This window comes from Saccostrea cucullata, unplaced genomic scaffold (genome assembly GCF_032062105.1).
Source record: "Saccostrea cucullata isolate Sc308-1 unplaced genomic scaffold, CSIRO_AGI_Scuc_v1 ctg745, whole genome shotgun sequence".
Classification (NCBI taxonomy): Eukaryota; Metazoa; Mollusca; class Bivalvia; order Ostreida; family Ostreidae; genus Saccostrea; species Saccostrea cuccullata.
The window spans coordinates 91,691-113,542 of NW_026918259.1; the positions used below are offsets into that span (position 1 = coordinate 91,691).

Here is a 21,852-nt window from a genome sequence, read left to right on the forward strand (position 1 = left end):
TTGTACAACAAATAACTCATGACATCTGTTACTTAGTTTTGTTAATGAGTTCAAAATATGAATTTTTAATTATTGTATTCGAGTGCTTGAAAAAAGGGACAATACCACTGACACTGTTCGACCCTGCAAATCTGTCTTTAGCTACTTTTTTGCTATTATTCGGGGAGTTAGAAAAAGGACACTGTATTTGATACTGTTTGACCAAGGACAATAAAGGTGTGTAAAGTTTTTTTTTATCTTTTTGACAAAAGTGCATCAAGCGTCTTTCAAACAATAAAATACATATGATAAAGTATTATAATATATTGTATAAAATAATTTTTGAAGAAACAAAAACTATTATTGATCTGGATTGGTTTTTTTTACGTTTTGTCCTATGACGTCAAATATTATTTAGATCGTTATATTTTAAAAGGAGATTGATTGGTTGTATATTGTTTAACGTCTCTCTCGAGAATTTTTCACTCATATGGAGACACCACCATTTGCCGGTGAAGAGCTGCAAATTTTTGTCCTATACTCGGCACTCAGGGCCATTGAGCAGGGAGGGATCTTTTTCGTGCCCGCACCTACTGCGACACGGGGCCTCGGTTTATACGGTCTCATCCGATGGACCGGTCTCCACGTCCCGCAGTGGGATTCAAACCCGAGACGTAAGGATTGACTCTTTACTTCGCGATCCTAGAGCAGACGCTCTAACCACTGCGCCACGCGGGCGACTTTTAAATGAAGAGAAAAATGTGCAAATTTTGTTCAATTTTGATTTTAGCTTTCATAGAGCACTAAAGGTCACCAAAGGATCATTATCTCACATTTCATTGATATTATCTTTCTACATTGACAACACATTCTATAATGGATTTTATGCAGATCTAATTTCGATATTTTCTAAAATAAAATTCTCGACGTGAAGATACACTACACTGTAATTTCTTTTTTTAAATCATTTAAATGATACATTTATACTTTTTTTGATGTCATACTCGTATTCTTGTATTCAACTCTTAAAGGCTATATTTATAGATGAAATGTTTATTGCTTTAAAGTCTGCATATATCATTCTGGCTAAAAAAAAATTGAATCAAAACAATATACAAATACGAGCAATTGCATTATTTTCTTTATAGCTTTGCCTTTAAGTGTAATGTTAGGTCACAAATAGTATATATGTATACCAATATCCCTCGAACATGTGGTATAAAATTCACAGACATAAAATAATGAAGACAATACATAAAAATGTTTCCTTTATTAAAGCGCAGCTTTCAACATCACCCACAAACAATTATGAAAATCCTATATAATTATTAAGTTTAAATAACATGACAAGTTAGTTTCATTTGCAAAATGTTCACTAAAAAGGATACAATGCATATACGTGGCAGTAAAGAAAATATTTTAGTGCTGGAACACTTCAAAGATGAAAAATTGAAATCCAAATTAACATGATAATTAATCGCACTTAGAGATAAAAAGATGCTTATCCTTTTGAACCAACCAAAGAAGTCTTAATATAATAAGATAAGCGGAACGTCTTTCTAATGTACCGGTATATAAAATCAGTGTGTAAAGTTTCATTAAACATTCCTGCAAACACAAGCATTATAGGCATGAACTCTGACTTGATATAATATATCAAATATTTTTGGAACTTATCTTCAAATTTGCTAATGGTATATAATATACCGGTATTTCGCGAGTCTAATTAGTACAATTACAACAGTCTAAACTGTCACATTCGCCTTCAATCCTACACATGAGGCCATTCCACATTTTTGTATTTCGCTTCCAGAGCTGCCTTTAGTTCCTCTGAATGAGCTTCATCTCTCGTCTCCACGACACACTTCACCTGCAAAATCAAATTGATGTGTTTAATTGCCAATTTACATGTACTCAAGTCCATAGACCCAGCTTATCTGTACCTGAGGCCACTGCTTGCAAGCCCTCTCGATCCCGACTTAGGGTAAAAAAAATGGGTCGGTAGGTAGGCAACAATTATTTTCAAGAATATTTGAACATCATAGTTAAAACGTTGAATTTTCCATTCTATTTCCCGTAATGCATAAAAAAGAATTGCTTCCTGGAAGTTAAGTTTTGAGCTGGGCCAGTTTTAACATGTCGGTCGAGAGAGGGCATATGATTATTTTTCAAGAAGGTTTGATATTTATTTATTATATATGTTAAAATATAAAACATGGCATAGGTTAAATAAAATATCAGAGAAAGAGATAGGTTCACTAACTTCTTAAAATGGCCCTGTCAAGATACCAATTAACCGACCAAGTCCTAACGTCCCATTTCAAACATCATCATAATGTAGGCTCCAAGTGAAATTTAACATATTTAATTTTCAAATAAAACTTGATTAGTTCTGATTTTTCAGAAATTAACAGGGCCGAAATTGGACTAATGTGAACTTTGCTCTTTTCATACTTTATTCACTTTTGACTTTTGTGATATAGCCAAAAAGTAATATTGAGTGAAATATACGTGTTATATATGTTATGTCTTTGTCCATTTTTTAATTACCTGTACTGAAAATACATCTGATTTCAGCCATGCTCTTTCATGAAATATATCATGGACGCTGCAAATAAACGAATTAAAAATTATATCCAATTATCATTATAAATTACATGTTTATAATCTCTAGATGTGATATAGGTAACATAACTGATTCCAAACAATATATTTTATGACACGCCCTTGCTTTATCTATTGTATAATTTCCTCATCATTGTGAATATATAAATTAATGACAGTAAAAATTTGTTTAGTTACCCAACTCCTAGGTCTGACAGTAGATTGATGAGAAAAGTAATCCCTCCAGGTCGGTCTGTCACAGTCACCTTAAATCTAACGAAACGTCCATCAGAAGCAAGCCCACGTTCTATCACACGCCCCAGGACTGGAGTGTCAATGTTTCCACCACACAGTACCACTACCACCCTATTTACAAATGTCATAACAGTATTTAATCAACTATTGCAAATACTATTCATCTATGTTTCTAGCTAGATCAAATTTCAGGAAATATACTGTTACAATGTAAAAAAAAAAATGAAGATAACGATTTGTAGTCACTCTTATTTACAATTCTGTAGTGGTTTATATGTGTATGTATCAGTGCACCAAAGTATCCGTTTCAAAGTTTAAATTTTATTCAGGATTTATGCCTATTAAATGGTATTTATGATCTGACTTTTTCTCTGCCAACTCCGGAAGTAATCCTTCTATAATGGCGGCCAATCCTGCTGCACCTGCTCCTTCCACAATAGCTTTCTCTATTTCAATCAGACGCAGGATAGCTAGATCTATATTCTCTTCCCTAGAAATGAAATAACTTTGATTTCGTCTGTTAAATTCAGTTTTCAGTATTTATTATTAAATTAATTTAAATATGAACTTTCAACTCAATTTTTGAAATATTTTATAATATTATATAAAAACAAAGGAGAAGCGAGATAAAGGGTCTTATTCTAAATAAAATGAAGTTTAATTTGAACTTGCTTCATTATTTGATTGAGATTGTATATTCACTTACTTCACTGTGATCATTTTGTCAATCAATTCATTGGCTGTGGCAAATGCATTCACTCCAACTGTTGGTACAGCTAACCCTAAAACGAATGATCAGGTTTAAAGTTTTATACTTTATTGCAGTTTATAGTTCACTCCAATGCAATCATGAATTTTGTAAAATAAATATTTTGTATGAAGTTAGGAGAAATCCTGTACTTCTCACCATCTGCAATAGAGGAAATAACTTCCACTTTTGTTGGTTTTCCAACCTCTCTTGCTTTTGAGAAACTAGGACATCTCTCCGCTTCGACACCCTTGTTAAAGAATTGACACAATGACAAATGATTTTTTCTTCAAATTTAACACAAAGCATGTGATTGAATCAATAATAATTTCTGTAATATATTTGACTGAAATGTAGTTGCATCCCGGGTTCATATATATGTATATATATGTTTGTACCTTTTTTACCCACCTTTTATGATGACCAGGCAGCAGTTAAGAGCATTTTGTATATATGTATTTGAATCTTATGATGTTTGTAAGGGGGTCAGTTTGAAATACATGTCTTATGAACCTTCTGTAGGATAACAAGGTTAGAATTCTTATTCTAGTCTGGTTGTCCCTATGTACATCATATTACAACGCCATTATGGTGCTGGGGGTCATATTGTGTAATATGTTGCCTAACATATGTAATACTCTATATCTGAGTCCACTTTTTCTGAACCCATTTTGTAAACTGTGTTTTACTTGTCATTAGATTTAATGAAATTAATTCAATGAATGTGTTTTACTTGACGTAAAATGGTTAAATGTTATTCTCACAATGATCTTGATGTTTGGTTTGAGGTGCTTTAGAGCCACGGCCGCCCCCGCAATCAGTCCTCCCCCGCCGACGGGTATGACGACGGCCTCCACATCAGGGACTTGTTTCACGATCTCCAACGCCATTGTTCCCTGTCCGGCTATGATGTGAGGATGATCATAACTTCATAAAACAAATGAATGTGCAAAATTTAAAATATCTAGTGTTTAATTCATTTTTTTTATTACATAAATTCATTTATTCATTGATAATTATTATTGATTGATTGTTTGAAAAAATAATGCAACGATGAACATACCCATTGATGTAAGCTAGTCCTTTCTCTTTGCCTTCTTTCTGTGCATATCTTTTCGACTGAGAGTAAACAAAATAAATAAAAATAGTGCCGCGTGACCTAGAAAACGTTTCTGAAGAAGAAAAAAATGATCAAATAATGTATATACAACACTACATTCTCCATGTAAATATAATTTTACCCCTGGCTTACAAAACTACATACGGAAGATGCTGCTAGGCGCCATGATGGACAAATAACAAAAAATATGAAGTGTCGAAAAATTAAAAAGATTTTCAAAACAAAGTTATCAAGCAATTCATTTCTTTTATGGACTGCAATTATCTAGAAATTTGTCACAAAATCATTTTAATACTTTATGCACTCCCAAAGGGAGCATAACGTGTTTACTATTTCAGGTCTATCACAAATTAAATATTTTAATTAATATTAAATATGGATAAAAAAAATATTGAGGCGTGTCTATATAACAGAGAATAAAACATACCCTTTAAGTCAATTTTCTTTTTTCAGTTATATAATTTTCTTATGTAAAATATAAATAAAGAATCATTCTATCGTATCTTAAATTATAGCAAAACGTTCACTTTTTTAAGATAATAAAATGTTTCAGATCTTGTGTAAACTGACCTCAGAAATATCATGCCCTTTAATTTCGACCGTGGCTTTGTAGCGTTTGCAGGCTTGTACTTTCATCATTGGTGCTATGGTTGGCATGATCACGGTCACTGGGATGTTTAAACAATTGCCATGATAGGCCAGAGCCAGGGCATGGTTACCGGCACTGGCCGCTATAACGCCTTTTTTCTGCTGCTCCTGTGGTATACAGGAAATCATAGATGTAGGTAACAGGCTTTTAACATATTTTTAAAATGGGTTAAAATCCTATTTCTATCATCTAAATCTAAATGCATATACAAGGGTTGATCAAAAAGTTCGCGAACCTTCTCTATATCTACATAACCGCAATTCAGATTAAAAAACAATTTGGTACATGTATACCCATACACAAGTTAAAAAATAGTTTATGCTGAATAAAGTTTTGCTTCTTGTTTTTGAAGTCACAATGAGAAAATTACGTCACTTTGAAGGTCACATGTGACGAAAAATGGTTGTCTTAGTCGAACTTGTTCAACAAAGGTTGTAAAATTTATGGAACATCTTAGAAATCCCTTTGCAGTAGCGTATAATTATTTGTACAAGACAAATGTCTTACTATAAATCTAATCAATGGATAGATTGATTGTTTTGTGAAGGATGGCAGATGATTAAGAATAATTCTTGTTATGTTGTCCAGTGAAAGCAAGTTTGAAAAGAGATGTGTTTTCTAATTAAGCAATCTGCTATCGAAGACCTCCAATTTACACTTTAAAAATATTTTAATATTCAACATTAATATGATTATTAAATACATACAATAACGTTTACTTTAGATTTTAAACATTTTTAGATATGATAAAAAGGAGGGCATCCATTCTCTATCCACCTTGAATAAACGTGTGTCTCTGCCGAGACAGAAGATTTTATGTTTTGATGTTCGCCATGCTTATTTTTGGAAAGGATATTCTTATCTACCCATTCTATTGCCGAGAATTGACTATTTCTGACAAATGAGCTGTTCTTGCAGTGGCGTAGCCAGGCCATTAATGATGTGGACGCAAGAGTAGACAGGGGGTTTGGGGGCCTAATGTCCCCTATGGATCCGTGGTTAAACCCTGGTGAGGATCCACAGGCCGATCCCCCGACGGCTATTGAATTTATTTGAGCATATTCGACCCTCTTGATCGCAATTTTCTTAAACTTTTAAGTTTGCTATGCAATGTTTTCGAGATCTGTTTTTTTTTGTAGGAAATATGGAAAAACACTCTAAAATGAGAAAGGATATGCCCAATACACTGTATCGTTGTTTATGTAATATGAAGAGCCCACTTAAAACAATTTTAGAATTTTGAAGAGAAAAAATACTTATGATAAATTAATGGGTTGAAGTGGTACTTGTATATGAGAATGTAATGCACTTAGAGAAAAAAAAAATCAGCAATACGTAAACCACATTCAAGGAAAATCTAATGATTTCAGAAATAGAGATGCTGACTACATGTACAGTATCATATTATCCTCTAAAACTGATTCTCTCTCCTTTTTTCCCTAAAATGATGTGGACGTTTTTGAGTACAAACGTACGCCTGGCTACGCGCCTGTCTTGTTATAAAAAATTAACTTACATGGAAAGAAATATAAAACTAAGAAAAATCTTTCAGCTTTTGTGGCAGAACGCGAAGGAGGGGGTCCCGTGACCGCATATACTAGTATCACGTGATTAAATAATGTACATTAAAATTGGAGACAAATTTAAAATACTATAGTATACCGAGTAACCAACACTGAAACCAAATAATGTTCCTTTTACGAAAGTTATATTCAATAAGTTCGCGAACTTTTTGATCCCCCTGTATATAAGATTACGTTGATAAATGTTTCGAAAAATACGTATTTTGAATTAATGAAAATACAAACACGTCTTTTATCTTACAGGGAATTGAAAAAAATAAGAAACATTTATTCAATCTTTACTTGTCCATTGCTGTTTTATTCCAGATATGCAAAAGGGAGAATATATTTTATTTTATTTTTATAAATAATAAAGATATGAAGGGAAATGTTGCTTTACTTCGTTAAGCATCATAAGAGAATATCTTGCTCCTCTTTCTTTGAAACTAAAATAGAAAGTTGAAATAAATGAGCAGTATATCATAAAAAGATTTCTTACACGAAAAAAAAAGATTTTTTTTCACAATGGAAAAAAATGATAATAATTATGAAGTTATATAGAATATAATTATTAAAGTCTTTATTCTGACATAATCCATTGCATTATTTTAGGCTATTTGATCATAAAGGTTTCAATTACACACAAATAAATCATAAATTATAATATTCAAATTGTACTGTACAGAGAAAATACGGTACCTCCCTGTTCGCTGTTGAAATTCTTTCTTGAAGTAAACTTCCTTCAAATTCAGTATTTCCGACATTCTAGATTTCTAAGAATAGGAAAAATACTAATTATGCAAAAATACTAGTATTGGGTGATAGAGAGAGAGATAGAGAGAGAGAAAGAGAGAGTGCATTCTCTTAAATCCAGACACACCATTCTTTGCAAATGGAAGAATATTGCCTTCCAATTATTGAGGGCAAGAAAAATTGCAAGGATGAACGAATTCCGACTGTATTGTACAGATTGTACAGATCATAAAATATAATATGTATGTCTTACAACACAGGGGCTCAGGAGGTCGTCCTTGATTACATCTGAAGCCGCCTCGACATCTTTAAATGTAACCTTTTTGGGGTTGTCTGGGTCACAAAAAGGGTCCAAAATTTCTTCAACCATCATTGGGTCTAAACTTTCTTGATCCATCATATGATATATTTGTCACTTTGAGGCACTCCTCGGTTTTTACTCTGTTTTCTTTACCTGACTAAAAAAATTAAAGAAAATTGCATTTCTTCAGGAGCAGACATGCGTTTAACAATTTAGATTTAGTAGTTACATGTGTACTATGTCCTAGTATTTGTTTATTTCTTCTCTTTTTTGGATGTAACTCCCAATACATAAAAGAAAAGGAGATAACGATAAATTGTACAAATTGTATTTATTGGGAAAATTTTCAATCAAAATCTAAAAGAATAAGTTTGTTGTGTATGCATCGTCCTTCGTGAAGACTATTGGCATTTCAATGGAAAGAGAGTCATAAAATGAAAAGCATAAATTTTCAAATGTACCATACTGTCCTTCAGATGAGACCATATAAACCGAGGTCCCGTGTCGCAGTAGGTGCTGGCACGAAAAAGATTCCCTCCCTGCTCATTGGGCCCAAGTGCCGAGTATAGGACAAAATTGGAGCTCTCCACCGGCAAGTGGCGGTGTCTCCATATGAGTGAAAAATTCTCGAGAGGAACGTTAAAAAATATTGTTTACAATCAATCAATCAAATGTACCATACAATCATTGGTGAGAAAATGCTCTCTCGGTCACTCATTTACCAACGCGTTTCAATTCTTTTAAAAAAAAAACCCTTGCAATGGATATTCAAAACATTCTGTTCTATTCCGGCCAACCTGATAGAATTGGTTTGCTTTATTGTGAGTTATTTTAGCGGGGTTCTTATCTGGGCTTATTTTGGCGTCTTAATGATAGTCCGCTAAAAAAATGTAATCACTAAAATAATCCATACTCTTCTTAATGTCTATCTGCTAAGAGCTGAATCCCTGCGTCCGCCAAAATTATTGACAAACCTTTGAGCAGGCAAAACGCCAAATTTTACACCCGCCAAGAAAACCCGCTATACGGTTTATATCGTCTATGGAGATCACCCTTATATCTCGGATTGTAATCCCACTGCGGGATGAGATGCATAAACTGAAGAAGGTGAGAAAAACCCTCTCTGCTCAATGGCTCGGCACTGGATGCCGAGTAAAGTTTTAATTTGCAGACCTTCATCAGCAGGTGTACGCGTATCTATCTGAGTGAATGGACGTTTAACAAAAGAAAAATTAATCAGCCTTTCTATTCAAATTTATGTTTATTTTATGCTTATTTTTATTATTTAATAGAAATTTCTCAAAGTTAAATTTCCACTGTCTTATAATATTTTTCATGAACCTTTACAAGTGATTACATTTGGGTTATCCTAAGCAAAAAAAAAAATGAATTTTCTTTAATTTAGACTTATACACATATAAGTATTAACATGATATTGAATTAGAAGTAATTTTTAATGTTTTTTAATGATCGATAGAAAATGCTTTGTATTAATTTTAAAAATGAATGAAGCTAGTACATGTACATGTAAACAGAAGAAAATAATTATATAGTACCATTTAAGTATAAAAATCATGCTATTTTCTTCAAAAGCCTACATGTAGATACCTACAGTTTTTTTTATCCTAAAAGGAAATTGTTGATTACTTTCGATGAGAAAATGCATATAGTATAATATAATCAAATTCAAGGATCGATGTTTGAAGAATTATTATGGTTAAAGCACATTAATCGGAGAGTTTTTGGTCATTTTTAGGGCATTATTTTTATTATTAATCGCCTGATTTTCAGAACCTAAAGATTGGATTACCTTGATGAGAAATATTGAAAATCAATGGATAAGTTAATAAACAAGTACATGTAGTTACCAATTAAAACATTTTACGTTTCACGGATGTTGCAGATTAGCAGACTTTGAAACCCATCTCTATCCTGCAGGAGAATTTGGAATATGCATTGTCCGAGTATAAAAATATGACATGCAAAGTCATCACTGATCATCGATGTTTTTAACTCTAGCCTACCTCGAGTTAATCAAAGTACTGAAAGTACTGCTACGAGTTGATGGTATTGATTGTTTGTTGTTTAACATCCCTCTCGAGAATTTTTACTCATATTACTAGGCATCACCACTTGCCAGTGGTGATCTGCAAATTTTGCCCAATGCTCGGCACTTTACGGCCATTGATCAGTGATGGATCTTTTTTTCGTGCCAGCACATACTACGACCTCGATTTTACGGCCTCATCTGAAGGACCGGTCGCTACGTCCCATAGCGGGATTCGAACGCACGATGTTAGGATCAACTACTTACTTCGCGACTCTAAAGCAGACGCTTTAACTACTGCGCCACACATCATGTTAAAATGAGTTGAGGTCACTGATTCATATTTTGGTAATATGTGTTAAGTGTTATGATGAAAAAATAAATAAAGCAGATTTTTACACAAATATTTCAAACTAAGAGGACCAACCTTCAACAAAATTAAAAAAGGGAATTTTAACTTACAAAGAGCGCAAATGAATAAAATTATTAATATGCACATTAATATGCACATCAAATATTTTAATAATTTTCATAAATTGACAGATAATTTGATATTTCCAGTGCACATCAATACGTAACATTTCTCGAGATTGAGCCACTGTTAAATTTCAAATCCTCTATTTTCATTGATATGCATATTTCAATATTCAAAATTCTTGATTTGTTTACTATGGTTATTGAAATTCAGCTCCACGTCTTTCAAAATTTATATGTATATTTGATATTTTCTTGATTTAGCCACTCGAGCCACTCGTGAAATTCAACTCCTTGTCTTGTATGGTCTTTGATATGCAAAATAAATACTCCAATTCTACCGATTTAGCTGCTATTAAAATACATTTTTTACTTTTAATTATAATGAACATTATAGTTTAATTTTTTTCGTTTGGTTTAGACACTCTTGAAATATACTAGTATTTACCTGACTTCAATAAATTGATTTGTACATGTAATATTACATTTCTTTCAATTTAGCTCTCTTGTAATTCAACTACATGACTTTCATTGATAAATTTATGCAGGATTAATATTTCAATTCTTTTTGACTTTTTGACTGAAGACTAAAACTCTACCACAATGGCATGGTATATTAATCGTTTACATAATCTGTTTACTTTTGAATATAATATTTGATTTTCAGTCTCTTGATTCACATTCATAAACAAAAATTTTCATTTTTTTATGAAAAACATCCGATTTAATCTTTTTGTGTTTTTTTTTTCTTTTGGTTATTATTTTCTACTATCTTCTGTACTTTAAATTCACTGTATCACATTTTCAGCATCTGATAGTAAGACCAGCTGGATATAGTAAAGGAACTCTCTTTCCAGAGTAGCGCAGACAATAAGATAAGAATCACAGGCATGTTAAGTGACCTTCACTGTATTGTGATACAGATCTAAATTGTGAAAGACAGTAGTTCTTTTATTGTTTGTACAAGAAGTAATGGCATTTACATAAAAATATTTTATCAACTGGAACAGCTGCTCATTTCTTCACTTTAACATTAGCATTTGATTTACTTCGACCATCTTTACTAGGTGTTTCTCGCTTTGTTTAAAAACAGAAGTAGTGCATGTTCTATATGTAAACACTTCGTCACTAGTTATTGCGGGGAAATTGCGCTGGTGATTTGGATACTGGATCAGCGCAAGGATTAGTTGATTTATATACCATAACACGTCAGTCTTGTAAAAAAAAAAATAACCTGGTTTGTACAAAATTTAATTTTGTAAATTTTCTTTCAAAATCTATTTTCAAATTACTGACTTATAATAGAAAATGTTTATTGACTTGAAAATCAAAACTTTGTTTGCACGACATATCACAATTTGTGACTGCATGCCCCTTGCACTATTTTCTCTCGCAGATTGACACAAATTCCCAAAAAATAAATAATAAATATTTAAATTTATAAACACTTTAAAGCATATCAGGAAAACATATTCTTATTCTGTAGATCATGAATATTGTAAATAAGCCAATATTATACAAGAACCTGTACGCAAAATACGATAAGAGGCCCAGGGGCCACAGCGCTCACATGAGCACATTAGGCTAGAATTTACTCCCACCCCCCACCCTTCCAAGCCGCCATCGTTTGAACAAACTAGAATCTACACTTCCTGAGGATGATTCCATATAAATATCACTAATCATAGCTTTGAAGTACTTGTAAAGAAGATTTTAAAAGGTTTCCCCATATATCCCTATGTAAAACTTGGGTCGGCCATTTTGGCCCCACCATTGCCCCGGGGGTCATGATTTGAACAGACTTAAATCTGCTCTACCGGAGGATGATTCCACATGAGTTTCATCTTTCCTGGCCCAGTGGTTCTGGAGAAGAAGATTTATAAAGATTTTTCCTATATATTCCTATGTAAAATTTGGGTCGGCCATTTTGGCCCCACCCTTGCCCCGGGGGTCATGATTTGAACAAACTTGAATCTACACTACCTGAGGATGATTCCACATGAGTTTCATTTTTCCTGGCCCAGTAGTTCTGGAGAAGATTTTAACGATTTTTCCTATAAATTCCTATGTTAAACTTGGGTCGGCCATTTTGGCCCCACCATTGCCCCGGGGGTCATGATCTGAACAAACTTAAATCTGCTTTACCTGAGGATGATTCCACATGAGTTTCATCTTTCCTGGCCCAGTGGTTCTGGAGAAGAAGATTTTTAAAGATTTTTCCTATATATTCCTATGTAAAACTTGGGTCGGCCATTTTCGCCCCACCCTAGCCCCGGGGGTCATGAATTGAACAAACTTAAATCTACACTACCTGAGGTTGCTTCCACATGAGTTTCATTTTTCCTGGACCAGCAGTTCTGGAGAAGAAGATTTTTTAAAAAATGCCATTATTTTTTAACAAATTCATGATTATCTCCCCTTGGAAAAGGGCGTGGCCCTTCATTTGAACAAACTTGAATCCTCTTTACCCAAGTATACTTTGTGCCAAGTTTGGTTGAAATTGGCCCAGTGGTTCTTGAGAAGAAGATGAAAAAGTGAAAAGTTTACGACAACGACAACAACGACAACAACGACAACGACAGACGACGGACAAATTTTGATCAGAAAAGCTCACTTGAGCCTTCGGCTCAGGTGAGCTAAAAATATGATTAGTTTCGGTACATGGGGAATCCCTTACCAGTAACATAACATGAGTTGATGCCATCAACTCGTAAAAATAGATCATTCTCAAAGTTTGACTTTAAGAATCATATAGAAGTCTGGAGACTTACACATACCATTTTGTTTATTTGCTTGTATATGTTATTCAAGGTCCCTCTCGAGAATTTTTCACTAATATGGAGACGCCACAACATTGAACAATGAGGCATCTTTTTCGTACCGGCACCTACTGCAACACTGGACCTCGGTTTATACCGTTTTATCTAAAGGACCGATCTCCAGGTCCCAAAATAGGATTCAAACCCGCGACGTAGAGATCAACTCCTTACTCCGCGACTCTAGAGCAGACGCTCTAATTGTGTCACTGCGCTACTCAGGCACACACCATTTTGAAGTTTGAAGATGGAAATGTCATATCGATTTGAAACAGATTTGGCAACCGTTTTCTTCTCCTCATGTAGAAATCCCTTTGCTTCAAGGTCGTTAAAAACACTACTCGGATTGAATAATTCTTTTTTCTTTACATGTTTTACCAATAAAGTAGCAAAATGTAGCAACATTGGTGTCCAGTTGTAAATGTATTCAACCTCATTGTAAAAAGATATAGATCCGGGATCATGAACTAAGCTTCAAATGAAGTAAATGTTATGTTTAATTCTTCTTTACAACTACAGTTTGACATGCGACAGTTTGTGACAGAGTTTGTCGACAAAAATTTATGAAATGTTTGTAACATTATCTATTTTGAGTAAAAATATGAACCAAAGTTCCAATATAAGAAATAAAATCTATGCACTTCAAGAAATTTATTCTTAATATCCTTGTTACAAAAGAAATGATCTCCAAAAAGTTTTCTTTTTTTTTTCTTTTTTTTTTTTTTGAGAGCGACATTTTTTAAAAAAATGTAATTAACTGTTGATTAAATCATGATGTTACAATGAAATAGGTCTGAGGTTATGACTTTTTTTCCCTCAAAAAATGACGAGTGACATACCATAATTTATCAAATGTAAACTGAAAGAAGTATATAATTCAACTATTTTTCACACCCACCGTATTTGCAGACAGACAGGAAAATAAATGAATTTCAATATATATGCCCGTTAGAATGACTTAATTCTACTAAAAAGTAAAATTGATAGCATTGGCATGAAAGAAAAAGGGTAAACAAAGAGATTTGATGTCAACATTCCCCTAAAAAGATTATTTCTCCTTTTAAAAAAATTCAAATTTTCACACGAAGCAGATATTGCTAATACTTTATCTCTCAGAAAAATTTTACATAGGCCCATGGCAACATTTTCTTCACTGTTAGAACTGCGTAGATATTCTTTGCATAAACGTGAACACGTCATTGAAACCCCTTTACTTTCGTAGATGTGTTTATGGGTATCAATCAAACCGTTTTCGAGAAATTGTATGCACAAACTGGCTTGAAAGAAAATACAAGTAAATGAGTTCATCAAAAGATAATCTACTATATTATATTATATCAGGGTTTTCCGGCCACTTTTCAAGATAGATGGACATTATTATGAAGTGCCCAGTATGCTGATTGACAGAAGAGGTGCTATCTGTCTTGCTGCTGGGTGATTATGAGTAAAAGAATTTAAGAATTAAATACTACTTCCTCTTTTACCAGACTTGACATTTTGATAATCAAAAAGTACTTTAATCTTTTGCAAAACTTTTAAAACCAACTAATTTTCTTCAACATAAAAAATAAAATTTAAAATAAAGTTAATACAATTTTGACGAACAATAATTCTACATATTCAAACAATATATAAAAGATAATTACGTGTATATATACATGTATTTTGAAAACGTGTAAAATTAATTGGAATATATTTTAAATAAGTCGAGATTTTTTTTTTTATACTTTATTGCAAAATATAAAAAAAAAACTATTGCAAAGCAGAGTATCACTTCGGAAAGAGCTTATTCAAAATCAAATGTAAACTGAAAGAAGTATATAATTCAACTATTTATCACATCCAACGTATTTGCAGACAGACAGGAAAATAAATGAATTTCAATATACATGCCCGTTAGAATGACTTAATTCTACTAAAAAGTAAAATTGATAGCATTGGCATGAAAGAAAAAGGGTAAACAAAGAGATTTGATGTCAACATACCCCTAAAAAGATTATTTCTCCTTTTTAAAAAAATCAAGTTTTCACACGAAGCAGATATTGCTAATACATTATCTCTCAGAAAAATTTTACATAGGCCCATGGCAACATTTTCTTTACTGCTAGAGCTGCGTAGTTTATTCTTTGCATAAACGTGAACACGTCATTGAAAACCCTTTACTTTCGTAAACGTGTTTATGGGTATCAATCAAACCGTTTTCGAGAAATTGGATGCACAAACTGCATGGCTTGAAAGAAAATACAAGTAGATGAGTTCATCAAAAAATAATATACTATATTATATTATATCAGGGTTTTCCGGCCACTTTTCAAGATGGATGGACATTATTATGAAGTGTCCAGTATGCTGATTAACAGAAGAGGTGCTATCTGTCTTGCTGCTGGGTGATTATGAGTAAAAGAATTTAAGAATTAAATACTACTTCCTCTTTTACCAGACTTGACATTTTGATAATCAAAAAGTACTTTAATCTTTTGCAAAATTTTTTAAAGCCAATTAATTTTCTTCAACATAAAATTTAAAAGTTAATACAATTTTGACGAACAATAATCCTACATATTCAAACAATATATAAAAGATAATTACGTGTATATATACATGTATTTTGAAAACGTGTAAAATTAATTGGAATATATTTTAAATAAGTCGAGATTTTTTATATACTTTGTTGCAAAATATAACAAAACTATTGCAAACCAGAGTATCACTTCGGAAAGAGCTTATTCAGAATCAATTAGGCAGCATTGACATACCATAATTTATCAAATGTAAACTGAAAGAAGTATATAATTCAACTATTTTTCACATCCACCGTATTTGCAGACAGACAGGAAAATAAATGAATTTCAATATATATGCCCGTTAGAATGACTTAATTCTACTAAGAAGTAAAATTGATAGCATTGGCATGAAAGAAAAAGGGTAAACAAAGAGATTTGATGTCAACATACCCCTAAAAAGATTATTTGTCCTTTTAAAAAAAAATCAAGTTTTCACACGAAGCAGATATTGCTAATACATTATCTCTCAGATAAATTTTACATAGGCATATGGCAACTTATTCTTCACTGCTAGAGCTGCGTAGTTTATTCTTTGCATAAACGTGAACACGTCATTGAAAACCCTTTACTTTCGTAAAATTGTTTATGGGTGTCAATCAAACCGTTTTCGAGAAATTGTATGCACAAACTGGCTTGAAAGAAAATACAAGTAGATGAGTTCATCAAAATATAATATACTATATTATATTATATAAGGATTTTCCAGCCACTTTTCAAGATAGATGGACATTATTATGAAGTGCCCAGTATGCTGATTGACAGAAGAGGTGCTATCTGTCTTGCAGCTGAATGATTATGAGTAAAAGAATTTAAGAATTAAATACTACTTCCTCTTTTACCAGACTTGACATTTTGATAATCAAAAAGTACTTTAATCTTTTGCAAAATTTTTAAAACCAACTGATTTTCTTCAACATAAGATTTAAAAGTTAATACAATTTTGACGAACAATAATCCTACATATTCAAACAATATATAAATGATAAACGTGTATATACATGTATAAAATTATTATTATAACAGTAACTTGATCCTAAGGCTGGTATCACGTCTCGTTGACAGACGTAGATCATCGGATCTAACGAGATACGAAGCGTCGAGTTTTATCTGAAGATCCGCGCCTGTCAACGAGACGTGATACGTCTCTTCGGATCAAGTTACTGTTAGAATGATAACTTTATTATATACCCCCTCATAACTAGCAAAATATAGCAAAACAAAACTTTAGAGATCAATTGTACAACATTTATCCATAAAACAAAGTATAATAACAAGGGACTTTTTAACGCGCAAGAAAAACTACGTCATCAGTTTTAGAGAATGGTAATATGGATTCAGAAAACCACGGTGTGGTGATCCGGAAAGTCAGATCACGACGTCACGGGATTCCATGAAAATCAACAGTAAAATTTAATGATACACATCAGTTATATACTGTAATAAACACATGTACATATATTTTGAAAACTTGTCGGGATTTTTTATACACCTTATTGCAAAATATAAAAAAGAAAACTATTGCAAAGCAGAGTATTTCTTCCGAAAGAGCATATTCATATCGATACAAAATTACGTATACGTCTCTTCCGTTTCACACACATTTTCGCATCTCACTCAACAGTTCAAGCAGATTTTGAGATGACAAGGGCTCTCTGAAGTGATTTTGTTGTGGTCACTGGTCTGTTTTCGAAAAGACAATTGTTGTTTAAACGGCGTTATTCAGTCTGTCTTAACCGTTCACGGTAGCTCAGTCGGTAGAGCGCTCGCTCCGTTATCGGGAGATCGTACGTTCAAATCTCGGCCGCGACTGACCTAAGTCGATAAAAATGGGTAGCAATTGTTCCTTCGCCATGCGCCCGGCACTTTTAAGTGAAAGTTGCGGGTCCTTCGGATGAGACCTTAAAATCTGAGGCCCCGTGTCAGCGGCACGCGTTTGCACAATAAAGATCCCTCACTGCTCAATGGCCCTGAGTGCCGAGTAAAGGTCAAAATTTAAAGCCCTTCGCCGGTATACGGTAAGGTCTCCATATGAAAAATTCTCGAGAGGGACCTAAACGATATACAATCATTCAATCAATCAATCAATCAATCAATCAGTCTGTCTTGTGCTAAATTAATCGATAGCTTAACACCTGGTGATAATAGTATTGTGTACCTTGCCTCTTTTATCCTTTGCAATTACCTGTAGAATGTTATAATATGATATGTAAACAGCCATTATGATCTACGCGATAGTTCAGAATTAGATGTAAATGTTGTATCAATGATGAATCCACTTGAATAATATACCTTTTAAAATCTTCTTTTCAAGTACTTCAAAACCATGATTAGTAATATTAATATGGAATCAGCCTTAGGTATTATAGATTCTAGTTCGTTCAAATCATGGGGGGTGTTAAAATTCAAGCCCCTCCCCCCCCCCCCCCCAACCTCAGTAAACTTTCAGTTCTGATCTGATATGTGCTTTTTCTATGTGCTTTTTCCTAGTTTTCCTAGCCGATGTGCTCAGATGAGCACTGTGGCCCCTGGGCCTCTTGTAATTTATTTCTTTGACGAAATTTTAAAGTTTGTATCATGATTTCTTTTAATAGTTTGCATATAAGATAATGAATAAATGTCAACATAGCACCCCAGTATATTAAAGATTAAAATAAAAGGAGAGAAAGTAAATGCATAAAAATATCTTGTCCTTCTAGAAATTTTTTACATGGTTCCTTGACAACTTGGTCTAAATAAATATTACTTTTAAATTTCCAGATTTGTATAGACATGTTTTTTTTCTCGGTCACATGAAATTTTTTCCTTGTCGGATTATATACAAATAAAGCAATGTCAAATTCAACCTTGTTTTTTTTTAAATAAAAATCGTTCAAAGCTTTGAATAAGATTGACAGAAAAATAATGTATCCATTTAAGACCAAAACGGGTGCGCAAAAATGCTGTTCTTGTTAATTTTAACAAGCATGATTTTAAATAATACGATTGAAAAAAAATTCACGATTTGAATAGAGTATCATTTGCAACAAATTGACGCCCTCAATATCGACCTGGTAGATTACAAGAACGCATTTATTTAAAAACAAAATGAAAGAAAAAAAGAATAATTGTAAAGACAAAAGTATTTAAGATCTGATAAAAAAAATGTTTGCAATTCATGCATAGATGAAAAACAAAGACTTTTAAATTAGACAAAATAAATGTTCAGTGTATTTTTCTTGTGATTTACTAAAGATAAGGATGTTTTTATTTATGTCAGAAAGCAGAAAAGGCCTAAATAGTAGATTGATTAAATTTTGGTTGGAAGGAGGTTTAGTCTACACCCAATAAAACTCTGAGGTCAAATGTTTACAAATCTGAAAAAGCGCCCATAATTGTCAACTTAAAAATATAATATGGACAATTAAAAAAACCCTTGAGACTGTGTTTTATTCACTTTTTTCAACCTTAATTATTTTAGAAATAACAAAATAGGAAAGAAAGTGACGTTTAAAAAGTACTTTTGGTGATCAACAATATCAGCAGACAAAAAAATTTACTCTACTTGTAAATAAATATAGAACTACACATTTTCAAGTTTTATTGTTTTCTTTAATAAAAAAATTAAAAATAATGTTCATAATTCACTTACTCGTAAAATGACGAGGTTAAAAACACAAACTTCCAGTTTCAGCAATGTAAAGTAAATAATTGTTTGATAAGAATTTATAGATGAAAGATATCAGTAGTTCTAAACCTCTCATGACGAGTTTGACAGTTTTTTTCTTCAGTCCTTAAGGAAACTTGAAAGTGATTAGAAAAAGAATTGCTCAGAGACCAATTAAAGGCCTTTCCAGCATCTTGGATAATTTATTATTATATTATTCTAGACTAAAGGTGAAGGAATAAGAAAAATGAATGAAGCTCTTTTCTTTAAGAATTGACATCGGGATCGATCATACTTTTTGTTTGTTACAAAATGTACTGCGTAGTAGAATTAGCTTTAAGTTACATGTTAATTGGTGCATATTAATAAAGATCGATTTTCTGATCAGATAAACTTCTTGTTTGAATTGTTTTAAATGAATTGCTATAATCAATTTAAAGTCTGTGAAGTACATTAGAACTGCGGTGGCTAGAAGTATGGGAATTTAAAATTTTCGTTTGCATAGACTGAATATCATGAAATGCATTGTAATAAGTAATTTCAAATCAGCATTTGTTTTGGATGAATCGATGCTAATGTTACATGCACAAATTAAATCCCAAACATGATATTGAGGACAATAAAGATGTAAATGATGATTGATTGATTGTATACTGTTTAACGTCCCTCTCCAGAATATTCCACTAATATGGAGACGTCACCATTGCCGGTGAAGGGCTGCAAATTTAGGCCTATGCTCGGCACTTACGGACTTTGAGCAGGGAGGGATCTTTATCGTGCCACACCTGCTGTAAATGAAAGCAGGAACTTAAGGACGGAGCCACAACAAGTTATGATTAAACTTTTAGAAAGAGACCCTCAAGCAATTTTTCATAATATATTTTAACCCAACCTCTTTCAAATATATATTTAAAAATATACTAAAAAGGAAAGATACTTCTTATTTTCAATGACAATGAACTTTTACCTTGACCTTAATTTCAATCTCAATTGCTGAAGACTCTATAGAAGTCACGTGATGCCGTGGCCGATGGTGCACGTCTTTGAATTAGACGCTCTTTTATCTGTTTACAATAGTTAATAACCGTTTACGTTTATCAGCGGTTTTTGGTTTTTTATCAAAGTAAATTTTGTTTTAAAAGTCTAAATTTTAAGAGAAATGACTTATATGATTCCTTAACATACCCGCGTGGCTTGAAAGAAAATACATGTAGATGAGTTCATCAAAAAATAATATACTATATTATATTATATCAGGGTTTTCCGGCCACTTTTCAAGATAGATGGACATTATTATGAAGTGCCCAGTATGCTGATTGACAGAAGAGGTGCTATCTGTCTTGCTGCTGGGTGATTATGAGTAAAAGAATTTAAGAATTATATACTACTTCCTCTTTTACCAGACTTGACATTTTGATAATCAAAAAGTACTTTAATCTTTTGCAAAATTTTTTAAAGCCAATTAATTTTCTTCAACATAAAATTTAAAAGTTAATACAATTTTGACGAACAATAATCCTACATATTCAAACAATATATAAAAGATAATTACGTGTATATATACATGTATTTTGAAAACGTGTAAAATTAATTGGAATATATTTTAAATAAGTCGAGATTTTTTATATACTATGTTGCAAAATATAACAAAACTATTGCAAACCAGAGTATCACTTCGGAAAGAGCTTATTCAGAATCAATTAGGCAGCATTGACATACCATAATTTATCAAATGTAAACTGAAAGAAGTATATAATTCAACTATTTTTCACATCCACCGTATTTGCAGACAGACAGGAAAATAAATGAATTTCAATATATATGCCCGTTAGAATGACTTAATTCTACTAAGAAGTAAAATTGATAGCATTGGCATGAAAGAAAAAGGGTAAACAAAGAGATTTGATGTCAACATACCCCTAAAAAGATTATTTCTCCTTTTAAAAAAAAATCAAGTTTTCACACGAAGCAGATATTGCTAATACATTATCTCTCAGATAAATTTTACATAGGCATATGGCAACTTATTCTTCACTGCTAGAGCTGCGTAGTTTATTCTTTGCATAAACGTGAACACGTCATTGAAAACCCTTTACTTTCGTAAAAGTGTTTATGGGTGTCAATCAAACCGTTTTCGAGAAATTGTATGCACAAACTGGCTTGAAAGAAAATACAAGTAGATGAGTTCATCAAAATATAATATACTATATTATATTATATAAGGATTTTCCAGCCACTTTTCAAGATAGATGGACATTATTATGAAGTGCCCAGTATGCTGATTGACAGAAGAGGTGCTATCTGTCTTGCAGCTGAATGATTATGAGTAAAAGAATT

General features: G+C 32.5%; 1 protein-coding gene across 5 annotated transcripts; it reads right to left on the reverse strand.

Annotated features, from left to right (window-relative positions):
• Nucleotides 1-1,234: 1,234 nt before the first annotated feature.
• LOC134260814 (L-threonine ammonia-lyase-like) lies at nucleotides 1,235-21,451 on the reverse strand. Of its 5 annotated transcripts, none has more exons than XM_062743375.1 (13): nucleotides 21,433-21,451; nucleotides 7,924-8,128; nucleotides 7,617-7,690; nucleotides 7,318-7,363; nucleotides 5,277-5,462; nucleotides 4,650-4,705; nucleotides 4,351-4,513; nucleotides 3,746-3,836; nucleotides 3,545-3,620; nucleotides 3,203-3,328; nucleotides 2,782-2,949; nucleotides 2,530-2,587; nucleotides 1,235-1,849 (listed from the first exon to the last, which is right to left on the reverse strand). In XM_062743375.1, exons 2-13 carry the CDS (start codon nucleotides 8,068-8,070, stop codon nucleotides 1,751-1,753), a joined length of 1,290 nt encoding a protein of 429 aa, XP_062599359.1. In that variant the 5' UTR covers nucleotides 8,071-8,128; nucleotides 21,433-21,451; the 3' UTR covers nucleotides 1,235-1,750. The 5 variants fall into 5 exon arrangements, with proteins under 5 accessions (XP_062599359.1, XP_062599353.1, XP_062599339.1 ...); XM_062743369.1 differs by lacking the exon at nucleotides 21,433-21,451 and adding an exon at nucleotides 16,331-16,349; XM_062743355.1 differs by lacking the exon at nucleotides 21,433-21,451 and adding an exon at nucleotides 15,294-15,392.
• Between the last annotated feature and the right edge of the window lie 401 nt (nucleotides 21,452-21,852).